Source organism: Sceloporus undulatus, chromosome 5 (assembly GCF_019175285.1).
Source record: "Sceloporus undulatus isolate JIND9_A2432 ecotype Alabama chromosome 5, SceUnd_v1.1, whole genome shotgun sequence".
Lineage (NCBI taxonomy): Eukaryota > Metazoa > Chordata > Lepidosauria > Squamata > Phrynosomatidae > Sceloporus > Sceloporus undulatus.
In genome coordinates, this window is record NC_056526.1 from 138899094 (window position 1) to 138923518 (window position 24425).

At 40.0% G+C, this 24425-nt stretch overlaps 2 protein-coding genes across 4 annotated transcripts in view; both read right to left on the bottom strand.

The window, feature by feature from the left end:
- The window catches only part of CPE (carboxypeptidase E), a 125104-nt gene extending 124354 nt beyond the window's left edge, over positions 1-750 (bottom strand). The window contains exon 1 of the mRNA XM_042466895.1: positions 330-750. Within this exon, the coding sequence (XP_042322829.1) occupies positions 330-639 (310 nt within the window). The 5' untranslated portion in view covers positions 640-750. The remainder of the gene's footprint in view (positions 1-329) is intronic.
- Positions 751-1694: 944 nt separating this feature from the next.
- The window catches only part of LOC121931984 (kelch-like protein 2), a 46901-nt gene continuing 24170 nt past the window's right edge, over positions 1695-24425 (bottom strand). For 2 of the 3 annotated variants that reach the window (XM_042470181.1, XM_042470184.1), the window contains 4 exons: positions 17041-17203; positions 9932-10041; positions 4662-4778; positions 1695-2660 (listed from right to left, as the gene is read on the bottom strand). In XM_042470181.1, coding sequence (XP_042326115.1) covers positions 2436-2660; positions 4662-4778; positions 9932-10041; positions 17041-17203 — 615 coding nt within the window. In that variant the 3' untranslated portion in view covers positions 1695-2435. Of the gene's footprint in view, positions 2661-4650; positions 4779-9931; positions 10042-17040; positions 17204-24425 lie in introns of all 3 variants that reach the window. The other variant, XM_042470182.1, reaches the window with a different exon arrangement.

Sequence of the window (24425 nt, forward strand, 5' to 3'; positions counted from 1 at the left end):
GATAGATAGATAGATAGATAGATAGATAGATAGATAGATAGATAGATAGATAGATATGGGTGGGTGGGTGGGTTGATAGATATGGATGGATGGATGGATGGATGGATGGATGGATGGATTCATTGATGGGTGGATTGACAGATAAATGGCTGGATGGTGTGATGGATGGATGGATAGAAAGATGGATGGATGGATGGATAGATGGATTGATAGCGAGATGGATGGATGGATGGGTGGGTGGGTGGCCCTGTCCCTCCGTCCCAGTCCTGCCAGTGGCCCAGCCTTCCGGGAAGGGGGAGGTCTGGTCCCCTGCCTGGTTCCTTCCTTACCGGGCTCGTGCTCTCCGGGGTTGTCGGAGATCTGGATGGCCAGGAGCTCCCTGCCCTCGAAGCTGCGCCCGACGCTGTAGATGCGGGCGATGGAGGGGCACTGGAGCCACACCGAGACCAGGGCCTCCCGCAGCTCCGGGTAGCGGTGGTACTCGAAGGAGAGGCCGTCCTCCTGGCTCAGCCGGCGCCGGCGGTTGGCCCCATTGCTGCTGGGGCTGCTGGGGCTGGAAGCCGTGGCTGCTTGGGGCTCCTGGCCTTGGACGCCCCAGAGGAGCAGGAGCAACGCCCAGGCCCTGCCGCACCCACCCATCCCTGCCCCGGCAAGAGAAGGAGAAGCAGGAGAAGGAGCAGGAGGCAGCCGGCCGCGTCGAAGGAAGGAGGCTGCGCGACTGGCTGCCTGCGCTTCCAAGGAGGGAGAGGAGGAGGAGGAGGAGACCACCTGGAGGGAGGGGGAAGCACGCAGTGACGTCACGGGGGGTGAAGACTGCACCAGGTGCCACTCTAAAAGGGGGAGACACCAGTGACGTCACCAGGGGGTGCGGACCACACCAGGTGGCACCCGAAAAGGGGGGGGAGGGCGACACCATTTCTGCTCAAACACCTGTATTTGGGCAGAAACAGTGTGGCATTGGCCTGTTTGTTGTTCTTGTTGTTGTTTTTTAATTGACTATCAAAAAATATTCATACAAAAGAAATGCCCAAATGAGCTAAACACCTAAATAAACAAAAAACAAATCTAAACAGATCACTTTGAGACAAAACATATATATATATATATAGAGAGAGAGAAATATACATAAACATACATGCCTACATTCTTGTCTGTGTGGATATATGTACATACACACACAGCATTTGCCTATTTGTGGTGAACTGCCTTCAAGTCGCTCTGGGCTCATAGAGACCCTATGGATGAAGCACCTGCCCAGACCCCCTGCCCTCCCCTGCTCTGCCAACTCCTGCAAACTCATACTTGTGATCTCTTTAATAGACTCCATCCATCTTGCATCCTTCCTGCCTCTCTTTCTACTTCCCTCCACCTTTCCTAGCATTATTGTCTGTTCAGAGAAGCCTTCCCAGGCTTTGCATAATTGTTGCTTACTATCTGATGTTCTTTTGGTGCCTTTTTATCAAACCATTTCCTGTATTGCTATGTATTGTATATGCATTATCCTACTTGAGAGTATGTATTTTCCCTGGAAAATGATTAACCATCCATTATGAAGTCAAGCCCTCCCTCCAGTCCATCTGCCTTGGTCCAGGCCTTAGAGGTAGAGAGGAACTGCTGGACCTCTTACCCTTTCCCTCCACCACTCCCTTCTCCTTCTGTGTCATGTCTTTTTAGATTGTAAGCCTGAGGGCAAGGATCCGCCTAACTAAAAAGATTGCATGTACAGCGCTGTGTAAATTTACAGCGGTTCATAAATAAAGGTTAATAATAATAATCTGTAGTTTCCTACAGAAAAAAAAAACTTCATATTTTCCTTTGAGGCGTCTTAAGAGATTCTCTGGAAACTGGATTTCACATCATCACAGATTCATAAAGAACTGAGATGTCCTCCCACTACACCAATCACCTCATTTTGCTATTATCTAGTATATCATGGACCTAAAATCCATGGTCAGTCCCAATCAGAGTACAGCCATTTCACACAACATTTGGCAAATCACCATTTGATTTAGTGAATCTACTCTTATTAAAAGATTTCCTGTTACTTGATCTCCCTGACCATCTGTGTTTGTTATCTGTATGGCAACAAATGCCTATGTAGTATGTCACTAAAAGCTTGAGGCTCATTCAATGGACATCTGACGGTCACCTGAGGCATGTTGAGAATTTTTGGGGGGAGAAAGGTGGGCTATAATTAAAATTAGGTTTTAGTCCACAAAACTCTACTTATGAATCTGAAATTAGAAAAGCCAGAAATAACTATGTGGCTGTTCTACATTGTACATCTAAACTGACTTATTCAATAAAACAATTTGTGCGCAACAAGATAACAAAGATCCTCTATCTGATTTAATCATTTTATGTTATCCTTTTACACTGTTCTGAAGCGATCGAATTGTCAGTAATGAATTAAAAGACCACACAATTCCATTCATTTATTCCCTCTGTTCAACATACTTTAACATTTCCTCACAAAATATAAAGCAACACAAGCCAACTATGACTCTTACTTTTGGAAGACAGGCAGGTGTTCTCAATCTTGTTCGTGCAGTTTTCATTAAAGCTCTTTGTTCAAGTGGCAACAAATGATACTTCATCGCTTCAATGAGGTAATCCTTACACGCACTGCTATTTTTAACAAGTGCCTCCTCTTCGACTCTCTGTGCATTGAACATATTGAAACAGTCTCAACAAATTCTGCTATATGAGTGCATACTGACTAATCTAATTTGGTGGAATGTGCAGTTCTCATTTTAGTATTAGCCTTATGCCAGATCTCTTGGCTTTGTTCAGTTAAGATATTTAAACACGTTTTGCAAACAATTAGAATTAAGTTCAAGAAGGTAGTTTCTGGGAAGCTACAACAGAGAAAAGGTAGAGAAACTATGCCCTAGCAAAAATATAATGCAATAGGATTAGCTATACCTATTTTGGTTTGTGACCTATCTCTTGGAATTTTGTTCTGTTATGATACACATTTTGCTATGCAACCCCCCCCCCCCAAATACCTTCTTCAGAGAATGTCAGGATAACTTATATAAACAATGGAATCCAAGAAAATTAAAGAGGAAAAAAACCTTGGAAGAATGAAAAATACTTCTTAAAGAGACCAACATTTCTAAAATATAATAATATATACACACAGCAAATATTAATCTTTTCAACAGAAAATGGAGGGGATGCACATACTAGTACACAAAGAACCAAAGTATTTTATTTCGGTATCCTTGCATTATTCTTAACCAAAACCATTTGTGATAGGCACTGTAGATTTGGGGACTTTACCAGTTAAGTTGATTTACTCACTCATCCTATCTTTTCCATTCTTATAAGTTTCATATCCACCATGACATGCAACAGGAAAAAAATCAGATTGTATTGGATCACAATAAAAGAGCGCACGGATGTCGGTGTCTTTGCCACACCAACAAGACTGTGAAACTAAGGCTGCATCTGCACTGAAGAAATAACCTGGTTTGACACTACTTTAATGGCGATGACTCATTGCTATGGAATTCTGGGAAGTGTAGTTTGTTGTGGCACCAGAGCTCTTATTTCAAACTGTATTATTTCTGCAGTGCAGATACAGCCTAAAAATGTGAGAATGCTAAGGGAACACTGAAGGATGTACTCTTTTTAAAATGGAGTACAGTCTCCCTTCCAGATTTGCGGGTGTTAAGGGCGGAGGAGCCTCACGAAAAATTCGTGAATAATGGGGGGGGGGGGGAACCTAGTGTGCACATTTACCTTCTGAAGCTGTTTGAGGTGCTGGAGGGGCATGGGAGCACATGCTGGCTGCTTCCTCCTTCAGTCCCAAGGTCTGAGAGATCCCTGGCCCTCTCAAAATTTGGGAGTGAAAGAAGGAGGGCATGCTGGCTGCTTCCTCCTTCAGTCCAAGGCTTCAGGGAGCTCAATTATTCACAGGTCCCTAGCTGTGTGCACACACCTTCCTGGCTGTTCCCTCCATCATCAGCTTTTCTCTCACTCACAGGGGAAAAGCCTGGGAGAGACAGAGAGGGAGGAGTGCACACGCACACAGCTAGGGACTCACGAATAATCGACTCCGTGAATTCCAAAGCTGCAAATCCGGAGGGACGGCTGTAATTCATTTTAGTTAATTAATATATTTCTGCAGCCTGTAGTCCCATTTCCAGATACTAGGCGGCCAACTTTCATTATCTCCCCTACCCATCAGAGAGGAAGCTAGAAACTGGCCTAGACTATTCATTTCTCCAAGGAAATTGTTAAACTGTATGACATAATACTTTCCCTCTGCTGGGTTCCCAACCTTTTCAAATGGGGCAGGGGGAGTGAGCAAATGAAAAGTTTGAAATTGCACCAGGTTAGACGGAGAGAAAAGTCAGCAAGAAGGGTGGGAAGAAATAGCAGAGGGAAAGAGAAAACTGTTGAAGTGTGGCACTATGGGCATTGTAAAGTTGGATACATCTGCTAGTTTTACACACCGCTTTACCAAATTTCAGAAAGATAAAGTAAAACAATACACCTTGACAAGATTAGCGGCTTGACGATAAGGCAGGTCCCTTTGCTTAATGCTTAACACATTTTAATCCTATGCCACTTAAAATGCAGTTATTTATCTAACAAAATTGAAGAACAGAAAGAGGAAAAGTGTGGAAGTGAAATGCTTACTTTTTACTTACCTGAACCAAATACTCTCGGGAGAGCAATGGCAGGCGAACATGTTCCATCAAGCGAGCCATGAGCTCTTGTCTCACATCTTTGTCATTGTTAACCCAAGCTATCACTGCTTCAAATACCTTTAATAACAAAAGACACTATGAGTTTTGCACATTTTTCTGTTTGGACATACCGTATTCATCTACTATTCTTTTAATGTGCTCTACTCTCTCAGTTTTACAAATTCAGAGTGGTGAAGAAAGGCTCTTATACCAGAGGCCAGAACAACTGTAGTGGTTAGAGAATCAGACAGAACTGCCCTCCAACACTTGGACACAAATAAAAAGTTCACCTACCAACACATGCTATCCACAACAAGGATCTTTCCTCATACTGCAAAGTAAAAACACAAATTTATTTATTTAATCTGAGCTTTAACTTTGCTGGAGGAGGAAAAGTGCTTGTGGGATTTTCTACTTCATACAGCCAAATAACTTACCTGGCTTCAGCATTTTATGGCTCCCTGTTTTGCGCTTCTACGTTTCTTTGGAAGTCAGATGAGCTAAATTTCTGAGACACATACAGGAACGTCTGAGTTGTGTGCCTGATACAGCACCTCTGTCCATGCTTTCTACACGTCTCAAGAAAACCAAAAATATGTAGTTCCAAATGATTTATCCAAAGACTTCGATTATCTTATAGCACAAGTCTATTCATGTCCATTCAGACATACTCAAAAGCCATGAGTTCAATGCATTGCAACTTGCTTTGTTTCTTTTCTAGTCTGGCATTCCCAGTCCTCATCAGGAATCTTGTTTAGAAAGCCTAGTTTAGAAAGAGAAGCGGAATTGCCTTGCCCTCAGTTTCTAATACATGAGAAGTCTTCTGTAATTTTGAAAATCTTAAGGTTATCTTCAGCATACTGTTATTAAACTGAAAATAATTATGTTGAGTTTGTACTTCCTTATGAAAATATCAATTCTGTACCTCCCAAGATTTGCAAGATGTAGAGCATTTTACTCTGGAAATTCCAATATTTCCAAGGCTTGTAATGCATTTTTGGGGAAGAAAAAATGTGTACACAATCACGTACACATATAAAAACATGTCTTACTTAAAGTGCATATATTACAAATGGCACTAACATGCCTAAATCACTGGGAAATTAAATAGATATTTATTGGATATGTTAGAAGATATTTCAGTGAATGTGTATAACAAAATACAAATAAATTCCCATGTGAGAAGAAAAAAGACACAACTAAAGAGGGAAGTGAATGCCAATGGTATAGGAATGCCAGTGGAGTTCGGAGAAATTCAATGGAAAAGAAAGTGATAGATTTGGACATCTCTAGATGGCACATTCCCTCTTGGTTCTCAGTGGCCTCATTAAAGATACAGTCCTGTTGGATTTTACATAATATTACAATAGTCTCTCTCTCTCTCTCTCTGTGTGTGTGTGTGTGTACATGTGTGAAGTTTATGGTTAATAAAGGTTCAGTTCAAATGAAATTAGGGTAACCTTCCCAAAAAATTATCTAGTGATAATTTCTGTCAAAAGATAGTAACAGTCACATAATTTTACCAGCAGGCCGAGATGTGGGTTGACAGTACTGCATTCCTGCCAAGTATTTAAGTTGGATTATGATATTACAAATAAAGTGTCAGTCCTCACTGAGGGAAGAAACCCACACAAGACCTGGGCATTTGGCAAAGCAAAATCATCACAACAGCTTTGCCATATGCCCAAACTCAGCACATGGTTTGCTTAACCTACATCTCAGCCCACATTCGGTGTCATATGATGGTGCCTTGCATTGCTATCTGTATTCAAGTAATTATGACATCATCCAATAAGTTTTGTTTTTTAAAAAATATACACAGGATTATTTTGTGTTCTTCGGTATCCTCCACACTGGGCTACTGTAATGTGTTGTATATGATGTTAGCTTTGAAGTCTGCCCAGAACTGCAGTTAATGCACAATACAGCTTCCAGGCTACTAATTAGGATCATTTGAGGGGAACACATTTCATGCAAGTTGAAAGAACACCACTAGTAACAGTACACTAGAACCAATACCAGCCTGATTCAAAGTGTTGTGTTACTTTAGAGTCCTACAAAACCTGAAGAATCTTCTGCTTCCAAATCAAGCAGCCTGTGCACCACAGGTTGAGTCTCCATTATCTGGAATGCTGAAATCCAAAATATTACAAAATTCAAAATTGTCCACATGAGTGACTGAGATAGTGACACCATTACTTTCTGATGGTTCAGTGTACACAAACTTTGCTTCATGCACAAAATTATTTAGGGTTGGTGGACCTATTAGAATGGTCCGCCCTCGAAGGTTAATGGAACCCAGAAGGTTCCAGGAAGCCCTAGAGGGTGCAATGGCTGGTAACACCGGCGACTATGTCGAAGCCTTAGTGAATACCTGGAATAATGATCTTACAAAGGCTACTGACACAATTGCTCCCAAGCGTCCTTTTCAGCCCGCTTCAAATAGAAACCCTTGGTATACAGAAGATCTTAGAAAGATGAAGCAGACTGCACAACGACTAGAGCGTCACTGGCGAAAGACTCGACTCTTATCTGACAAGACACGTCATAGGACTTTTCTCAAAGCCTATTGAATGGCAATAAATGCAGCAAAGAAATCTTACTTTTCTGCATCTATTGCGTCTGCAAAGTCTAGTCCGGCAGAACTTTTCAAGGTGGTTAAGAACTTAACTCAGACTCCTTCCACCTTGAATCCATTACTCCAACCTACAGAGGCCTGCTGTGACTCTTTCAGTGACTTTTTTGCAGAAAAAAATCTCTTGGATAAGAGCCGACTTAGACACCAGCCTTAAATACAGGAACAAGAGAGGTATCCAGAGACTCCGTTAATGAGGTTCATTTGGATCAGTTTCAGTCTCTGAGTACTGATGATGTAGACAAGCTGCTTGGAAAGGTTAAAAAGACCACTTGCCCTCTCGACCCCTGCCCTTCATGGCTAGCCATTCAAGGAGGGGAGGCAACTAGGACTCTTTTAAGAGCTATAATCAATGCCTCCCTCAGAGAAGGCTGTTTTCCAGCCAGTTTAAAACTGGCTGTTGTTAAACCAATTCTTAAAAAGCCTTCCCTTGACCCCCTAGAGAGATCCAATTATCGGCCGGTATCGCTTCTACCATTTTTGGGTAAGGTGATTGAGAGGGCTGTTGCCAACCAACTCCAAACAGTCTTGGATGACACTGATTATCTTGATCCATTTCAAACTGGCTTCAGGTCAGGATACGGAGTGGAGACTGCCATGGTCGCCTTGGTCGATGATCTCAGTCTGTGCATCGACAGGGAAGTGTGGCCCTGTTGGTGCTCTTAGACCTCTCAGCAGCCTTGGATACCATAGACCATGGTATCCTTCTGGAACGCCTGAGAGGGTTAGGAATCGGGGGCACTGCTTTGCAGTGGTTCTGGTCCTATCTGTCGGGCAGATTCCAGATGTTGTCACTTGGCGACAGTTGCTCGGCCAAGAGGGAGCTCAAATCGGTTGTCCCTCAGGGCGCGATACTGTCGCCAATGCTTTTCAACATTTACATGAAGCCGCTGGGTGAGATTATCCGGAGACATGGAGCGGGGTGTTACCAGTATGCTGATGACACCCCAATTTGTTTCTCCATGTCTCGGACTGCTTCAGTGACCAAGGATGGCATCTCTCCTCTGAATGACTGTCTGAGGTCGGTAATGGATTGAATGAGGGAAAATAGACTTAAATTGAATCCAAATAAAACGGAGGTACTCGCTATAGGCAATCCTAATCCAGGAATGGTGATGAGGTCTCCAGTACTGGACGGGGTCACACTTCCCCTAAAGGACTGTGCTCATAGCTTGGGGGTGCTCCTCGACTCGTCGCTTCACCTGTCGTCCCAGGTTGATGCGACAGCCAAGAGTGCCTGTTATCAGCTTCGGCTGATACACCAGTTACGCCCCTTCCTGGAACGGGAAAACCTTGAAATGGTTGTACATTTGCTGGTAACCTCTAGTCTTGATTTCTGCAATGCGCTCTACATGGGGCAACCCTTATGCCACGTTCGGAAGCTGCAACTGGTCCAAAACATGGCAGCCAGATTGGTGACTGCGAGTTCCAACTTTGATTCTATCACACCTATCTTAAAATCCCTACACTGGCTGCCTATTAGCATCTGGGCACAGTATAAGGTGTTGGTTATTACCTATAAAGCCCTTGGGTCCAGCTTACCTGAGGGAATGCCTCCTCCCATATAATCCTTCCTGCACTCTCAGGTCCTCAGGGAAGAACCTATTACAGTCACAGAGAACTAGACTAGTAACTATCTCCCAGAGGATATTTGCTTCTGCCGCTCCAAAAATCTGGAACGATCTGCCAGATGAGATCCACCAACTAACATCTTTCGAGGCCTTTAAGAAGGCAATAAAAACAGATATCTTCCGGCGGGCCTTCCCAAATTGATCCCCTAATTTCACTCTCTGTGTGTCTAAATTGTTTCTCTTCAGACCAATTTGAATACATTTGATATTATTGTTTTCTCTTTTTATATCCTGGTACCCGCCTTGATCCAACACAGGGAAAGGCGGGTTATAAAAAAATACTATTATTATTATTTAAAATATTGTGTATAAAATTACTTTCAGGATATGTGTACAATGTATATATGAAATATAAATGCATTTTATGTTTAGACTTGGGTCCTAACTTCAAGATATCTCATTATGCATAGGCAAATATTCTAAAATGTGAAAACTCCAAAATCCAAAACACTCCTGTCCCAAGCAATTCAGATAAGGGAGACTCAACTGGTACTATAATTTTCAGAGGCTCTTGTACAGACACACCAATTATACTGTACTAAGGTAGGTGGCACCTAGGGAGTGGTCCTTCTTTTTTTAGAGCATCTGGGGATGCTGGTCAAGTACTTTTGTTTACATTCTCCTGTGTCAGATATTTGTAGAGCTTTTATTTCTTTTTTAAATTTTTCTCACATGATCATTTTGTCCAAAATGATAGTAATCACAGTGGTGGAAGGACAGTATGAAATCAAATAAACAAATGACTGATAAAAGTTGAAAGGGTTTGTCTGGTCTACTAGAATTTTTAGCCAAAAAAGGCCACTGGATCAGGAAAACCAGCCCCGCAATATTAGACAGTGCAGAAGGCAAGGGATGATTCAAAGAATCCTTTTAGAGTCTAAGAATAGACCGATGGACACATGAATGATGATATGGCCCCAGAATTAAAAAAAACTGAAACCAGATTAAGTGGAAAGTTATCTTACCTTTTCCTCGGATGTTATTGTTAGCTTGTCACTGGATATTAAGCTGCACACTTGTTCTACACCCAAGTTCAGAAACTCCTCACTAAGTGCAACCTCTGTAAAGTGCTGTTCTGTTTGGAGAGAAATAAATTATTTAGAAAATTAACACACTGGTGAAAGGTAAGGAGATATTTTCCTTTATGATGATGATGATGATGATGCATAGGTATGCTTGCTGGAAACATGAGAGACAGCCTTCTCAGCAGCTGCCCCTAGAATTTGGAAGTCCCTTTGCTTCTCCTTCTGTTGGCAGGAAAAAAAAAACTTTATTCAGACTGGCTTTTAGAGTTGAAGGCTTTTAAGAAAAGGGGTAGTAAGAACTGTATTGTTTTAAACTGTATTTTTAATTTCTAATTTTTTTAGAAATGTATGCATTTAATATTGTTAACAATTAAATTGAGTTTTAATGTTGACTTTTTGAATGTTTTAATTGTCATCTTTTTAATATGTAAGCCACCTTGAGTCTCATTCTTCAGGAAAAGGCAGGATATAAATAAAGTTAATAATATGATATGTAAATTCAGTAGCTATACCATAGTTAATTTTCATTTCAGCTGTAACAGCTACTTGGTGTAACCCATAGTGCATGTATATCAAGCACTGCAACACATAGTGCAATAACAGAATCCAGTTTACAAAATCAACCAAATTTTGGTCCCATGGGAATGGTTACCTTTCTGCATAAAATAAAGTGTTGTCCATGAGTTCACAAAATATAATTTGCAGTAAGATCCTAGTTACAGAATATCACATGGGATTCAAAAACATAATTTAGAGGCAGCCTCAAAAACTAAAGTCACTGAGCTAGCAGGAATTATAGCCTGAAGACTTGCAGGCAATATCCACTGTGCAGAAAGAAGAGAATTGTTAATTTCTTATTTTACTATATTTTTCACTTTAACAAAGAAAGCAAAGTTTAATCCAAATCCAAATAAATTCACTACAAAATGAAGCATTTAAAAAACAATCCAGCAATGTAAAAGCATAACAACTATTTTAAAACAAATGACCCATATATTAACAGCTATACAACTAGCAGAAAACATCACACTCCTAGGGCAACTACTAAGGAAGATCAAGAAAGAAAGTGCAAAAGTAGGCTTATTGTTAAACATAAAGAAAACAAAGATAATGACCACAGAAAATTTACACAAATTCAACCTAGACAATGAGGAAATAGAAATAGTAAAAGTGTTCTCATATCTATGGTCAAACATTGATGGGAGGAGGGACTGCTGTCAAGAAATCGTAAGAGAGGGCAGGTATGAAAGAACTAGAAAAGATCTTAAAATGTAAAGATAACCAATTGAACACGAAAGTTACAACTGAATAAGCCATTCTATTTCCTTTTACCACGTATGGGTGTGAGAGCTGGACAGTTAAGAAAGCGGATAGGAACAAAAACAATTCATTTGAAATCTGGTGCTGGAGATTTTCTGAGGATACCATGGAAGCCTTGAAGTCAAATAAATGGGTGCTAGAACAGATCAAACAAGAAATCTCTCTGGAAGCCAAGATGACTAGACTAAGGCTGTCGTACTTTGGCCACATCATGTGAAGACACAATTCATTGGAGAAGGCTGGGGAGTAGTGGTGACTTTCGGATTACTCTTTGTCTGACTCTGGAGTAAGATATTTTTCTTAATGTTGCTCCTACTCCTGTAAAAACCTCTTACTCCTTTATTCCTACTCCTATTCCCCAGCCCTGGGGAAAAGCCCTGGTTGCTTTGCAAGGCTGGTGTGTGTGTGTGTGCATGTGTGCGTGTACACAAGTGTCTCTCTATGCCTCCCAGTCCTCTCCCCAGTGTAATATAATAATAAAAAAATGGTGTCTGCATGTACAATATAATAACAGGAATAAGGACTCACATAAATATTTTGTTATTCCTTATTCCTACTCCTATTCCTGTAAAAAACCCTTACTCCTTTACTCCTTCCTCCTACTCTCCAGCCCAAGAGAAAACAATAATGCTAGGAAAGCTGGAGAGAAACAGAAAGAGAGGAAGGAAGGCCACATGCTAGATGGATGGCCTCTATAAAAGAGATCGTGGATATGAATTTGCAGGAACTGAGCAGAGCAGTGAAGGACAGGGAAACTGGGAGCTGTCTCATTTACAGGGTGGCCATGGGTCAAGATCAACTCGAGGGTGGATAACAACAACAGTTGTTATATAAAAGTTTTCAAGTCACTATATAATGACAGAGAAGAAGCAAGCCTGGAATGACAATATGTTAAATTTTGAATAAGTTCCTCTATTCTGATGTTTAGGTGTAGGTATACTGATGTTTCTGTAGCCAGGGCATGGAGATCCCTGGTATTCCCCAAAGGTCTCCCATCTAGGCATTAATGATGGTTGGCCCTGCTTCGCTTCTGAATCACATAAGAGAGAATTTAGGGTGAAAACTAAGGCAGTGTAATATTCAGGGTAGAACATAAGAACCATCTTGAAAGAAGCCATGGGTAGCTGGCTGGCATACTGGATGAGAACATTCCACACTGAATTTTTGTTGCAAATTTCACACATTACTCACTAGTTCAAAACTGTAAGGAGAAATTATCTCCTTGGTGCTGAAACTATTCAGACACAATAATGGTACTCTTTTTAGCATCTCTGGCATTACCATATAGGTGATCAGCAAATTGGCCATTTCATAGCACTGATTTGCTCTCTCCCTCTCTGTCTGTTTTGTTCAGTCTTACACACAATCTCACTTAATTTCTTTAGGTTTCCTGGGCAGGGGAGGAGGCTATCTGAAGAGGCAATACTGTACTTTGATCAGCTGCCTGTTCAGACATCAGTTGGTTGCCTAGGAGACTCACTATTTTGATATATCTTCTTTTATGAAGGAAACAGGCAGAGTAATGTGAATTCTTAGAAACCTAAAATGGTAACACAGGGCCCAGTCAATTGACAGCTAAAAACAGGCTTGGGCCCTGAAATTTGCTGGTGATGAGAGGAGCCCTTACACAAAGCCTAGAACCCAGGATGCAAATAAAATATTTCTGGCATGAAAGTAGTGCACCTAAATTCATATACTGTTTCAAAATTCTAGCTGTGAACTTCAAGTATCTTGTTGTGATTTGCCAACTTTTTGTATCATATAACCAACAAAAATGGAAAGCCCTCTTAGACATCAAGCTTGATGAAGCATTATTGGGTGTCTCCAAGTCATTTTTAACCTTTGGCACCCCAAAAGTGAACCTGTCATAGCATTTTTGCTTGGCAAGTTTCTTCGGAGTGGGTTTGCTATTGTCTATCACCTGAGGCTGATAAGAGTGTGAGTTGCCCAAGGTCACCCAGTGGGTTTTTAATGCCCGAATGGGGAATCGAACCCTGATCTTCAGAGTTGTAGTACAATGCTCAAATCATTACACCATACTGGCTCTTTAGAAGCATTATGCACCTAAACAAATTCCTAGGAACAGTGCTAATTTTAAGAGAGGCTTCTTTGAAACAACAGAGATTAAAAACCAGAGGGGTATTTGTTAATCAAGTTTTGTCTCCTTCCCCTTTAGGCTATTGTAATAATGTGCAAAGCTGCCTTGAAAAAATATTTGTAGAATGCTGGTGGTAGAAAAACTTTAGCCAGATTGCTTCCTAGTGTCCACTAGATAGATCACTTTGCCAACTCCTATCTGCATCCATCACTTGAGGCCTTCTTGCATGCTCTGCCTTCTAACCAGGTGAAGTTGGTGGGCACTACAAATACTGTAAGTCCTTTTATACAATAGCACACAACACCATGGAACTCCTTCCTCAGAGAAATCAGTTCTGCTCCTCTTCAACAATTTAAACGGCTGGTGAAGATAGTTTTGTTCCACTATGTTTTCTACTGTTAATGATGCTCTTATTGGTCTTGCTGTTTAGAAAGCTGCAGCTTTTTGCATTTTATTTTATTTTAATGATGCTTCCAGTGTTCATTAGGTAGAGGAACAGTTAAAAAATATTCTAAAAACACAGTGAATGCAACACTGAAAAGAAACCTTAGCAACAGATGATAATATTCTGTCACTTAGAGGCAGAGGCTTACCTACAAATGTAACATTTTTCTGCATACTCCCTAATCTCACAAAGAAGCCTTTAAATCCAAACATTTCAGTAAACCAACCACTAATTCTGTTTTTGAGTGATCCCTCCTGTTGCTATGCTGCTATCCTTGTTCCTATAGCTTACATTCTTGAAAGTGTGTTACTTAAATACTCAGGCTTAGCAGAAATGATGTTTGAGTCTCCTTTGCTGACTTTGGATCTTCTGCTTCCCTAGTAATTAGATTCAGGAGATCTGGATTAAGGCAGTACTTTGTTACCAATGGAATAAATATCTGTGCCATCTATGGTAAGAAAATTCCAGGAATGTATTACAGCCAAAATGGAATCCCTCTCCTCCTCAGCATACAGTTATGTTTTCTAGTGAATGCTGCCTGGATTTTGAAATTTTCTCTTTTTTTGGTATAGCAGTTTGATAACTACAAAGGTGTCTCCTGTTTAAATTACTAGCATGTCTTTGTTCGGGGTCCATCTTGTTTTTTACTGAAATTGAGCTACCCAGGCTCCCTTCTTCTTGGGAGAGACAAGCCAGTAAAACTATTTAAAGAAGGATTTATCCTATAATCAGGGGCTCTTTCAAACTCCACAGTTATATTACAATGCTTCTACTTTAAAAGTCACAGCAACATCCAATGGGATTCTAGGATTTGTAGTTTGGTGAGGCACTACAGCCATCTGGCTGAGAATTCCGAATACTCCCACTAAACTGCAAATCCCAGGATTCCATAGGATATTGCCATGGCACCTAAAGTGGAATTACAGTACTATCATTGTGTAGTGTGAGAGAGCCCATAGGCCAACACATTAGTCATGGGAAGAGCTGTTGTTAAAGTGAACAAGTCTTTCCAGTACAGAGATGACCAACCTAGCAGACATTAGAGCACTTTGGCACAGCTTAAGTGATGCAATGTCACTTCTGCCTCCCATTTCATCTGATTTTGGAGTGTTTTAATTTTTTTCTTTTATATTTTGTGGAGGCTTCCAGGACTTTGAAGGCTTGAGGAATCAAATTGCTGTGTTTCGGCAGTTTGGAAGCAAAACAAATCACCCCCAAATCATCTCGATATAAAAAAATATATATTTGGGGCTTTGGAGGAGGGGCCACATATACAGGTCCCAAGGACCACATGTGCCCCAAATGTTATGCTTTGCCTACCCCTGCTCTAGTGCATAGTTTTGCCTAGCCACTTTTTCCTGGATATCCCTGGAAAGGATTTTCTTTCTTCATATAATCATCTACCTACAGCCATCCCTCCATATTCATGGCTTTGGCAGTCGTGGTTTTGATCATTCGGGAGGTCAAGGCCGCCATGTGCACACCCCTCCCTCCTCTCCATCACCTCCCTGCTGCTCTGTAACTAGCCCAGTTGAGCCAGCTACAGGGGGCAAGGAGAGGAAAGAGAGGCAAGCACCTTAGTAGAGTTAGTTTATATTTATACAGTACTTTTCAATCTTCAAGTTGATCTGTGTTGGACTATCAAATGATATAATAAGAGACTGAAAATAAAACAAGTAGGATTGTAAGTACCATAACACGCTGATTCCAATTCCTGTGTCAGCCAAAGGCTGGAATAATACCAAAATTGATGCAACAGAGGACCTTATCAATTGCCACTAATGCCTCATGGAGGAATAAGCTGTCATAAGAGATAAAAATGTAGCAACAAGGGTGTTGCTGAGATTTGATATACCTGCAGTTTAGATTACATGAGTAAATTCAAATATAAACAAATGAAAATTAATTCAAATTATTAAACTATTTTAAATGATTAAATAACTAAATTATTATATTTAAATGTATACATCTGGAAAATAAATTAGCAAAATTCAATTTAAAGTGTATGCCATGTTTGCTCTGACATCATTTCCCAACTTCAAGACAAAAGAATTTCTTCTTCCAACCAGTTTCAGTTCAGGTAGAAATGCTATCTTCTCCTGCCCTCCTGAGCCTAATTGTTGTTGCATATGCTCAGGACAAGGATCAGTAATCTGGCTGCATGCTTGACCGTGGCCATTACTGTACTGCCTTTTATTCTTCAAAGAGCTAGATGATTGTCTGAAAGATTGCTTATGTTCCTACTGGACAAATTAATGATGTAAAAGTTTTTTTATTTTTTTAAAAGGCATTTTCTATTTTTTAAGCTTGCAGAACAAAATACAAATGCTGCCATTTTAAGACCGGGCCTTTTCAAAGGTAAGACACGGCTAGCACTTAGTATGAATAATGCTTAAGCTACTAGGATTTTTTCTGTCATTTTAATAGTGTTTGTCTTGGATTCTTGAGAAAAAAACCACAGTCAATGAAAGGTGTTTTCAATACTGGTTGCTTATATAGACTTTATTAGAAATCAGTTCATACTATGAAGCTGTACACACACAAAAAAGAAAGAGGCTAATATGAGGAACAGGAACTTCCATTCATGCTAACATTCCGTTTCCAGAAAAAAAATGAGCACAGTGGGGAAAATCACAGTAACACAGATGTGCATTCTCCCAAACAGAGATGCTGACTAGACAAGAACTGAGTTATTCTTGCCTTTTGACAGCTATTATAATAACTATCATACACTGGCAAACTCTGCCCTAAATCCATTTGCTCGTCCAAATTAGTGTAAACCTACTGAATCAACAGTATTTGCAGAAATGTTGACTTAATATTTAGCAAATGATATAGTGGGTCTGCTCTAGTTGGGATTATCAATGAGATTTACTCTACTATTTACAATTACTATCTGAATAGCTTGCTAGCATGAATATGAAGATTTTATATTGACATTGAAACCCCCCCCCCCCCACCACTCACATCCTTGTTTTGGGGTCTATTCAGTTTCATAGATGCCTTATGAAGATTTCTTTTGTAGCAAAACATCAGATCAATCAGTTGCAGGACTTTTATATTTCCATTTTTGTGGCATCAGTTTTCTTTTGTGTCAGCATTATTCAAAGGATACCAAATTAGATGTAGTTAAGAAGCAATTCCACAGTCTAACTTCATTATTTCCTGAACTGGTGTTGCACTTGCCTGCATATATGTTGGCCTTGTTCAGAAGTTCTATGCAAGCATGCATGTCAGCGAAAGCACGAATGCCCAAGCAATTGACAGGATGAAGTTGTGTTTCCAAAAACTCACAGCAGCTCTTCTTTACATCCTGCAACTGCAACAAACTAGCTGCTGGGAGAAGCACCTATGACAATCAAAACCAGATGAGTTCATGCAGTCAGCATCAAAATGAATAAAAAACAACTTGAGAAAAATGCATTAGAGTATTAGAATTAGTACAATGGACAAAAAAAGATATAACTGTGGCAGACTTGCATTTAAAGTCACCTTCTTACTTTACTAGTGTTTAGAGAAGCTCATACCATCCAATTACAATTGGCCCTCCCTATCCATGGATTCAACCATCCATGCCTTGAAAATATTCTTAAATATATAAAATCCCAAAAGCAAATGCTAATTTTCTTACTTTATATAAAAGACACCATTCACTATACCATTGCATACAATGGGACTTGAGCATCCACAGATTTTGGTATCCACGGGGGGCAGTTCCAGGAACTAAACTCTCCATGGACATACTGTACTCCAGTTTGGCAGAGACAGTCCCAAACATTAACCTTGTCATTCAACTTTTTCAGGTGCTTTTAAAGCGTCTCAGTTTCTTTCTCCTCAGTTTATTTTAATTACTGCAAATTAATTCCAAAGTGCAAAGATAGTTTGCATCTCGTTAACTCAATAGTGGGAGAGCAGAGGAGAGGAACAGAAAAAATGTTGCCCTTCCCAGGAAGCCAAGGAAAGGGCAGACTGCTGCAGCCTGTCCTAACTTGTCTGTTCTTCCTTATGAACTGTTTCAAATTGCTGCTGTTTCTCAGTTATACCAATTATTGTACTACTGAACATCTTTCAGAAAAATCTTCAAGTTAACAAAGACTGGAGAGCAACAATTTAAAAAAAAATTGGTAAGAATTGTGAGCTAGGTTGAAAAGCGACAATTTGATATTCAAAATATGAAGACTGTTTTTTAATATTATTAGAATGTAATCCATATACCTAATCTTCCACTTGCATATTAATTTTGATTAGTGAAGACCTAGAAAGAACATCCACAGTAATTGATGAAAACAGAGGCAACATAGTACAGTACACACTGATATTCTTCCAGTAACAATTTGGGGGAATCACTGAAGGGTAGGCAGTGAATGACATTGTTTCTATGGTTTCAGGAATTTCAGCTTCTCCTTACTATCACGTTTTGTTTACATGACTTTTCTCCATAATAATCTAAAAGCCTTGAAGGTAAGCCCTTACCAATAAAAACACTCATTAGACCTACATTCTGTCTTTTAAAATTATGGCCCCAATAAATGGCATTACAGACGGTTTGAAAATAATTTTACAGCCTCTCATTATTACTATATTTGGATCAGACTGTTAGAAAATGTACTTGTCAAATTATAGGGCAACCAGTTACAGGGTCACAAAACTCATCCAAGGTTAATGTAGAGATGCACCATACATTAGGTTTTTGTAGTATGGGTTGTTTGCGCTATTAACTTCTATATTATTATTATTATTATTATTATTTCTAAGATTTTCTCATGGACAAGGAAAAAATGCATTGCTATTACTTAGACATGCTCAAAATATTCAAATCAACATCATAAGTGAGTGGTAATTGGATTCCCTGGACTCCCTATCTTTATACATAATCTGCTACCAGATAACCGATTTATTTGTGCCTTCTCCTTACAGTTTCATGATATCACTAACATTTGTATCTTGCATTTGCCCATTTAAATAAAGGATCAAGGACTGATAGTCTTAACAGGATAATTTTTGAGAGATGGAGCACAGATATTTATGCAGTCAGTATTATAATCCTTTCTATCACGAACAGCAAAAGATTAAACATGGTGCTTTCGGGTTCCCGTGCATTCAGTGAACCAACACAGAACTGCAAAAAATGCTTCTGGCAGAAATACTTCAGGTTTGCGCTGCTTGTCTTTCAAGAAAGCATGAGTCAAGATAAACAGCTGTAGTGGTGGGTGGGTGGCATGGGAAAAGGCTAAAAATACATTTTGACATGTGTAGCAAAAAGCTAAAAAACAACACTTTACATTTCACCCAAATCTCTTAGCATTCACTCATTTCAGATCTAAATGATTTTAGGAATAACTCCTTACAAGTAAAACGCCTCCCAAGACACATCTTTTCAGCAATTTGTTTCTACTCTGCTTGAAATCCGAGCCTTGTTTATACAGCGAGCAGGTAACCTTGTCTAAAATTTTCACATTTTTTCCAGCACATTCTCTTTCCCAACAAATATTTAATACCTATGGTGGTTCCACATTGTGTGGTGCACTTTGGCACCAGTTCAAGAAACTGGACCCAAGATGTTTTAAATAGCGAACTTCACTTAACATACCAAAATACTAATTTGGAAAGGCTTAGAATCATAGAATCATAGAGTTGGAAGAGACCACTAGGGCCATCCAGTCCAACCCCCTGCCATGCAGGAAATCCAAATCAAAGCATCCCTGACAGATGGCCATCCAGCCTCTGTTTAAAGACCTCCAAGGAAGGAGACTCTATCACCCTCTGAGGGAGTGCATTCCATGGTCGAACAGCCCTTACTGTCAGGAAGTTCCTCCTAATGTTCAGGTGGAATCTCTTTTCCTGTAGCTTGCATCCATTGTTCCGGGTCCTGTTCTCTGGAGCAGCAGAAAACAAGCTTGCTCCCTCCTCAATATGACATCCTTTCAAATATTTAAACAGGGCTATCATATCACCTCTTAACCTTCTTTTCTCCAGGCTAAACATCCCCAGCTCCCTAAGTCGTTCCTCATAGGGCATGGTTTCCAGACCCTTCAACATTTTTGTCGCCCTCCTTTGGACACGCTCCAGTTTCTCAATGTCCTTTCTGAATTGTGGACACAATATTCTAGGTGGGGTCTGACCAGAGCAGAATACAGTGGCACTATTACTTCTCTTGATCTAGACACTATACTTCTATTGATGCAGCCTAAAATAGCATTGGCTTTTTTAGCTGCCGCATCACACTGTTCACTCATGTTCAACTTGTGGTCTACTTGGACTCCTAGATCCCTTTCACACGTAGTTTCATTCAGCCAGGTGTCACCCATCCTATATCTGTGCATTTTATTTTTCCGCCCTAAGTGCAATACCTTACATTTCTCTGTGTTGAATTTCATTTTGTTAGCTTTGGCCCAGCTTTCTAGTCTATTCAGGTCATTTTGAATCTTGATCCTGTCCTCTGGGGTATTAGCTATTCCCCCTAATTTGGTGTCATCTGCAAATTTGATAAGTATGCTCCCAATTCTGTCATCCAGGTCATTGATAAAGATGTTGAATAGCACTGGGCCCAGGACAGAGCCCTGTGGGACCCCACTGGTCACTTCTCTCCAGGATGAAAAGGAGCCATTGTTGAGCACCCTTTGGGTTCGGCCGGTCAACCAATTACAGATCCATGTAACAGTTCCTTTATCTAGCCCACATTTTACCAGCTTGTTTGCAAGTATGTCATGGGAAACCTTGTCAAAGGCCTTACTGAAATCAAGATATACTATATCCACAGCATTCCCTTCATCTACCAAGTTGGTAATTTTATCAAAGAAAGAGATTAGGTTTGTCTGGCATGACTTGTTTCTCTGAAACCCATGTTGACTTTTTGTGATTATGGCATTGCCTTCTAGATGTTCACAGACTTTTTGTTTAATGATCCGCTCTAGAATCTTTCCTGGTATAGATGTCAGACTAACTGGACGATAATTGTTGGGATCTTCTTTTTTCCCCTTTTTGAAGATGGGGACAACGTTTGCCCTCCGCCAGTCTGCTGGGATCTCTCCTGTTTTCCAGGAGTTTTCAAAGATTATTGCCAATGGCTCCGATATTACATTTGCCAGTTCTTTTAATACCCTTGGATGGAGTTCATCTGGTCCCGGAGACTTAAATTCATTTAGATTAATAAGGTGTTCCTCTACTATCTCTTTACTTATTCTGTGCTGAAATTCCCCTATTCTGTCCTCTGCTCCATTATCCTCAGGTTGAGCACCCTTTTCTTTTTCTGAGAAGACTGAGGCAAAGAAGGTGTTGAGTAATTCTGCCTTTTCTCTGTCTTCTGTTAGCATTTTGCCATCTTCTCCACGAAGTGGCCCTACTGTTTCCTTCTTCTTCCTCTTGCTGCGGACATATCCAAAAAAGCCCTTTTTATTGTTCTTAACCTCTCTAGCAAGCCTGAGTTCATTCTGCGCTTTAGCTTTTCTGACTTTACCCCTACACATGCCTGCTATTTCTTTGAATTCCTTTTTTGTGATTTCCCCCTTTTTCCATTTCTTATACATGCTCCGTTTAAAACTTAGCTCGGTTGAAAGTTCCTTAGTCATCCATCCTGGTTTCTTGAGACACCTCCCGTTTTTCTTTCTCACTGGAACTGTTTGAAATTGTGCCTTCAGTATCTCTCTTTTGAGAAACTCCCATCCGTCCTGAACTCCTTTATTTTTTAGTATTTCTGACCATGGAATCGCTCTCAGTACTTCTCTAAGTTTACTGAAATCCGCTCTCCTAAAGTCTAAGATGCGTGTCTGACTATGCCTGGCTTCTCCTTTCCACTGTATTACAAACTCCAGGAGAACATGGTCACTTCCACCTAATGATCCCACCACTTGCACCCCATTAACCAAGTCATCCTTGTTGGTTAGAATCAGATCTAAAATAGCTGACCCCCTTGTTGCCTCTTCCACCTTTTGGACCATGAAATTGTCTTCCAGGCAAGTGAGGAATTTGCTAGGCCTTGAGGATTTTGCTGAGTTTGACTTCCAGCAAATATCAGGATAGTTGAAGTCGCCCATCACTACTACATCTCTCTTTTCTGACTGTGTGGTCATCTGTTCTAGAAAGATATCATCCAATTCCTCCGTCTTGTACCAGACTTCTGTGCATTTTTCCAGATAAAAGTTGCTATTTACACACTGGAGGGTTCATCATAAACAGACTGCCATATATAATTGAGCACAGTACAAGCTGATTTTGTGGACATGTCGAGAGCAGGTTTGGGGCCGAAAAATAACGAATTTGCTATGAGACCCGTGGATAATTCAAAGGTGAAACCTAGAAGCATGTAACAAGGGATATAAAGGAAAAATTTAAATAGTGCATAAGAAACACACAGTACAAGTTTCTTCTTTCCTATCCAGAGCAATTGCCTCAAATCAAGCCACAGGAGGGTCCATGACAAGAGGGAGCAGAGCTTGAGAGTGAAGCTTTCATATAATCAACGAGTCTGATTTCTGAGTAAACACAAATGCACTCTCTGTAATGTCAGGCAAGAAGCAAAGCCCCTATTTGCTAGTGAGAATCTATTAGTGGATTGTATGGACAATACTGCTCTAGCTCCCTCTCTCATTTACTTTTTGACGATGCCCATCATAAGGTCTTTCTATGCCCTCCACAAGTGAAGACATTAGCACTGCACTAGACAAAGGGTCTTCTGGTTCTAACTCACTGATGGAATGGATCTTCTGATCACGTACATTGATATCATTTCAGCCCCAGATCTAGCACTTTTCATTTTCTCAGAACTTGTAATTTAATTTGACCCGTTTTATCTGAGCTAGTTTGACTGTTTATATTTTGCTTATTGATTTTACTACTTTCAGTACATTTTAAAGTTTTAAGGTAACAAATAGATGCATTTATTTTACCATTTAATGGCAAGATTAATTCATTTTACTCTATTTTAAAAATCTGTAAGTCTCAATGGGAATTTATTAAAAGGCTAGGTATAAATTTATCTACAATACTGAGATGGAGCCATAGCTTCATGGCTATGAAACCTATACATATAAAACTCGGCACATATACTATGAAGGCTGCATTCGCACTGCAGAAATAATCCAATTTGGCTCTACTTTAATGGCCATAGATCAATGCTCTGGAATTCTGGAAATTGTAGTTAGCTGGGCACCAGAGTTCTCTGACAAAGAAGGCCAAATGTCTTATAAAACTACAAATCCTTTAACCTTCATTGTCTGGACTTTGTCTAAACTGTACACCTAGGAGTGATTTGGTTTTTGATATGCATTGATTTTGCATTATCAACTTCAGCCAGTTTATTGATAAGCAAATAGGTTTGCAGTGAACAGTTTAAAGGCAGAGGGGAGCTGGTGGCCAACTCTCCCATGGGTATAAAGATGGTAGATTCCATCCTTAGTGCTACATAGAGGTACCATGCCAGCTGCCTGCCTAAGAGGTCCAACAGCCATTACTTCACTCAGACAAGGGTAGCATGATGTGTCTAACTCTCATAGAAGCATGACTTTGCCTGAAGGCTTTGGTTAATCAAAAGGCTAGCAAATCTAACTTGTGTGAAGCCAGGTATTTTTGTTGACAAATAATAACAACATGCTGGATACAGATTATGTTAATTAAACTCCAATTAAAATTAGAGGGGTTTACCAACTAACTTAATCTAGATCTAATCCAGTAGGTTTTTAAAACAGTGTAAGATATAGATGAGTGGCACACAAGCATTACTTTGAATCACACTTCGCTGACAGTGTAATACAGTTCAAATACACCAACAAATACATGCTACATTATGTTTTATATGAGCTCATCCTACCACATCACCCTTATATACTCCTACCCTTCTGGGCTACAATTTACAATTTAGCAAATCCAGGGAGCTTCACAGCAGACACAGAATGAACCGAGACCTTAATAAAACTCCAAATGAATGTATAACTTGTTCAAGAGACAAGAGGTAAAGAAATTGATCTTGGTTAAAAGTGTCTCCACGATACTTGCAATTGCTTAATCTGTGCTAAATTAGTCAGACCCATCCAATGATATTAGGTGTTAAAATTCCTTACTGATACAGATAACTTTGATTAGGCAACAGCTTGAGACATTTTGCAGTGTTTTGTGAACATTTGGCCAAACAGTTTGTTACAAATGCTACATGCTGTATTAGATAATGAGCTAAAAGATACTGGCAAGTCATATCTAACAGGAAGGAAGACTCAATCTGCAGTGGCAGATCATTGGGATCATTGGCATTCCAAACACCATTTTATATCCCAGCAATGGATAGTAGTTACGTTCAAAGAATATTTATTTATTTAATTTATATACCACCCAGCTCTCAGCACAGAACAGCACAGAAAAAATAAGCATGGTATACAGTAGGTTCTTTGTATCCACTGGGATACCATCAATAGTCCCTGCTCATTAATATATGTGTGCTAGAATTGGATATTTTAGTCCTGCAGAATCGCATTTTGTTTTAGAATCCATACAGAACTAATCTCACAACAAAAGTATTCTATAGCAGTTAAACAATTTCCTTGCTGCTGCTTTTTACAAACAAAATCCAGTCAGGTTAAAGA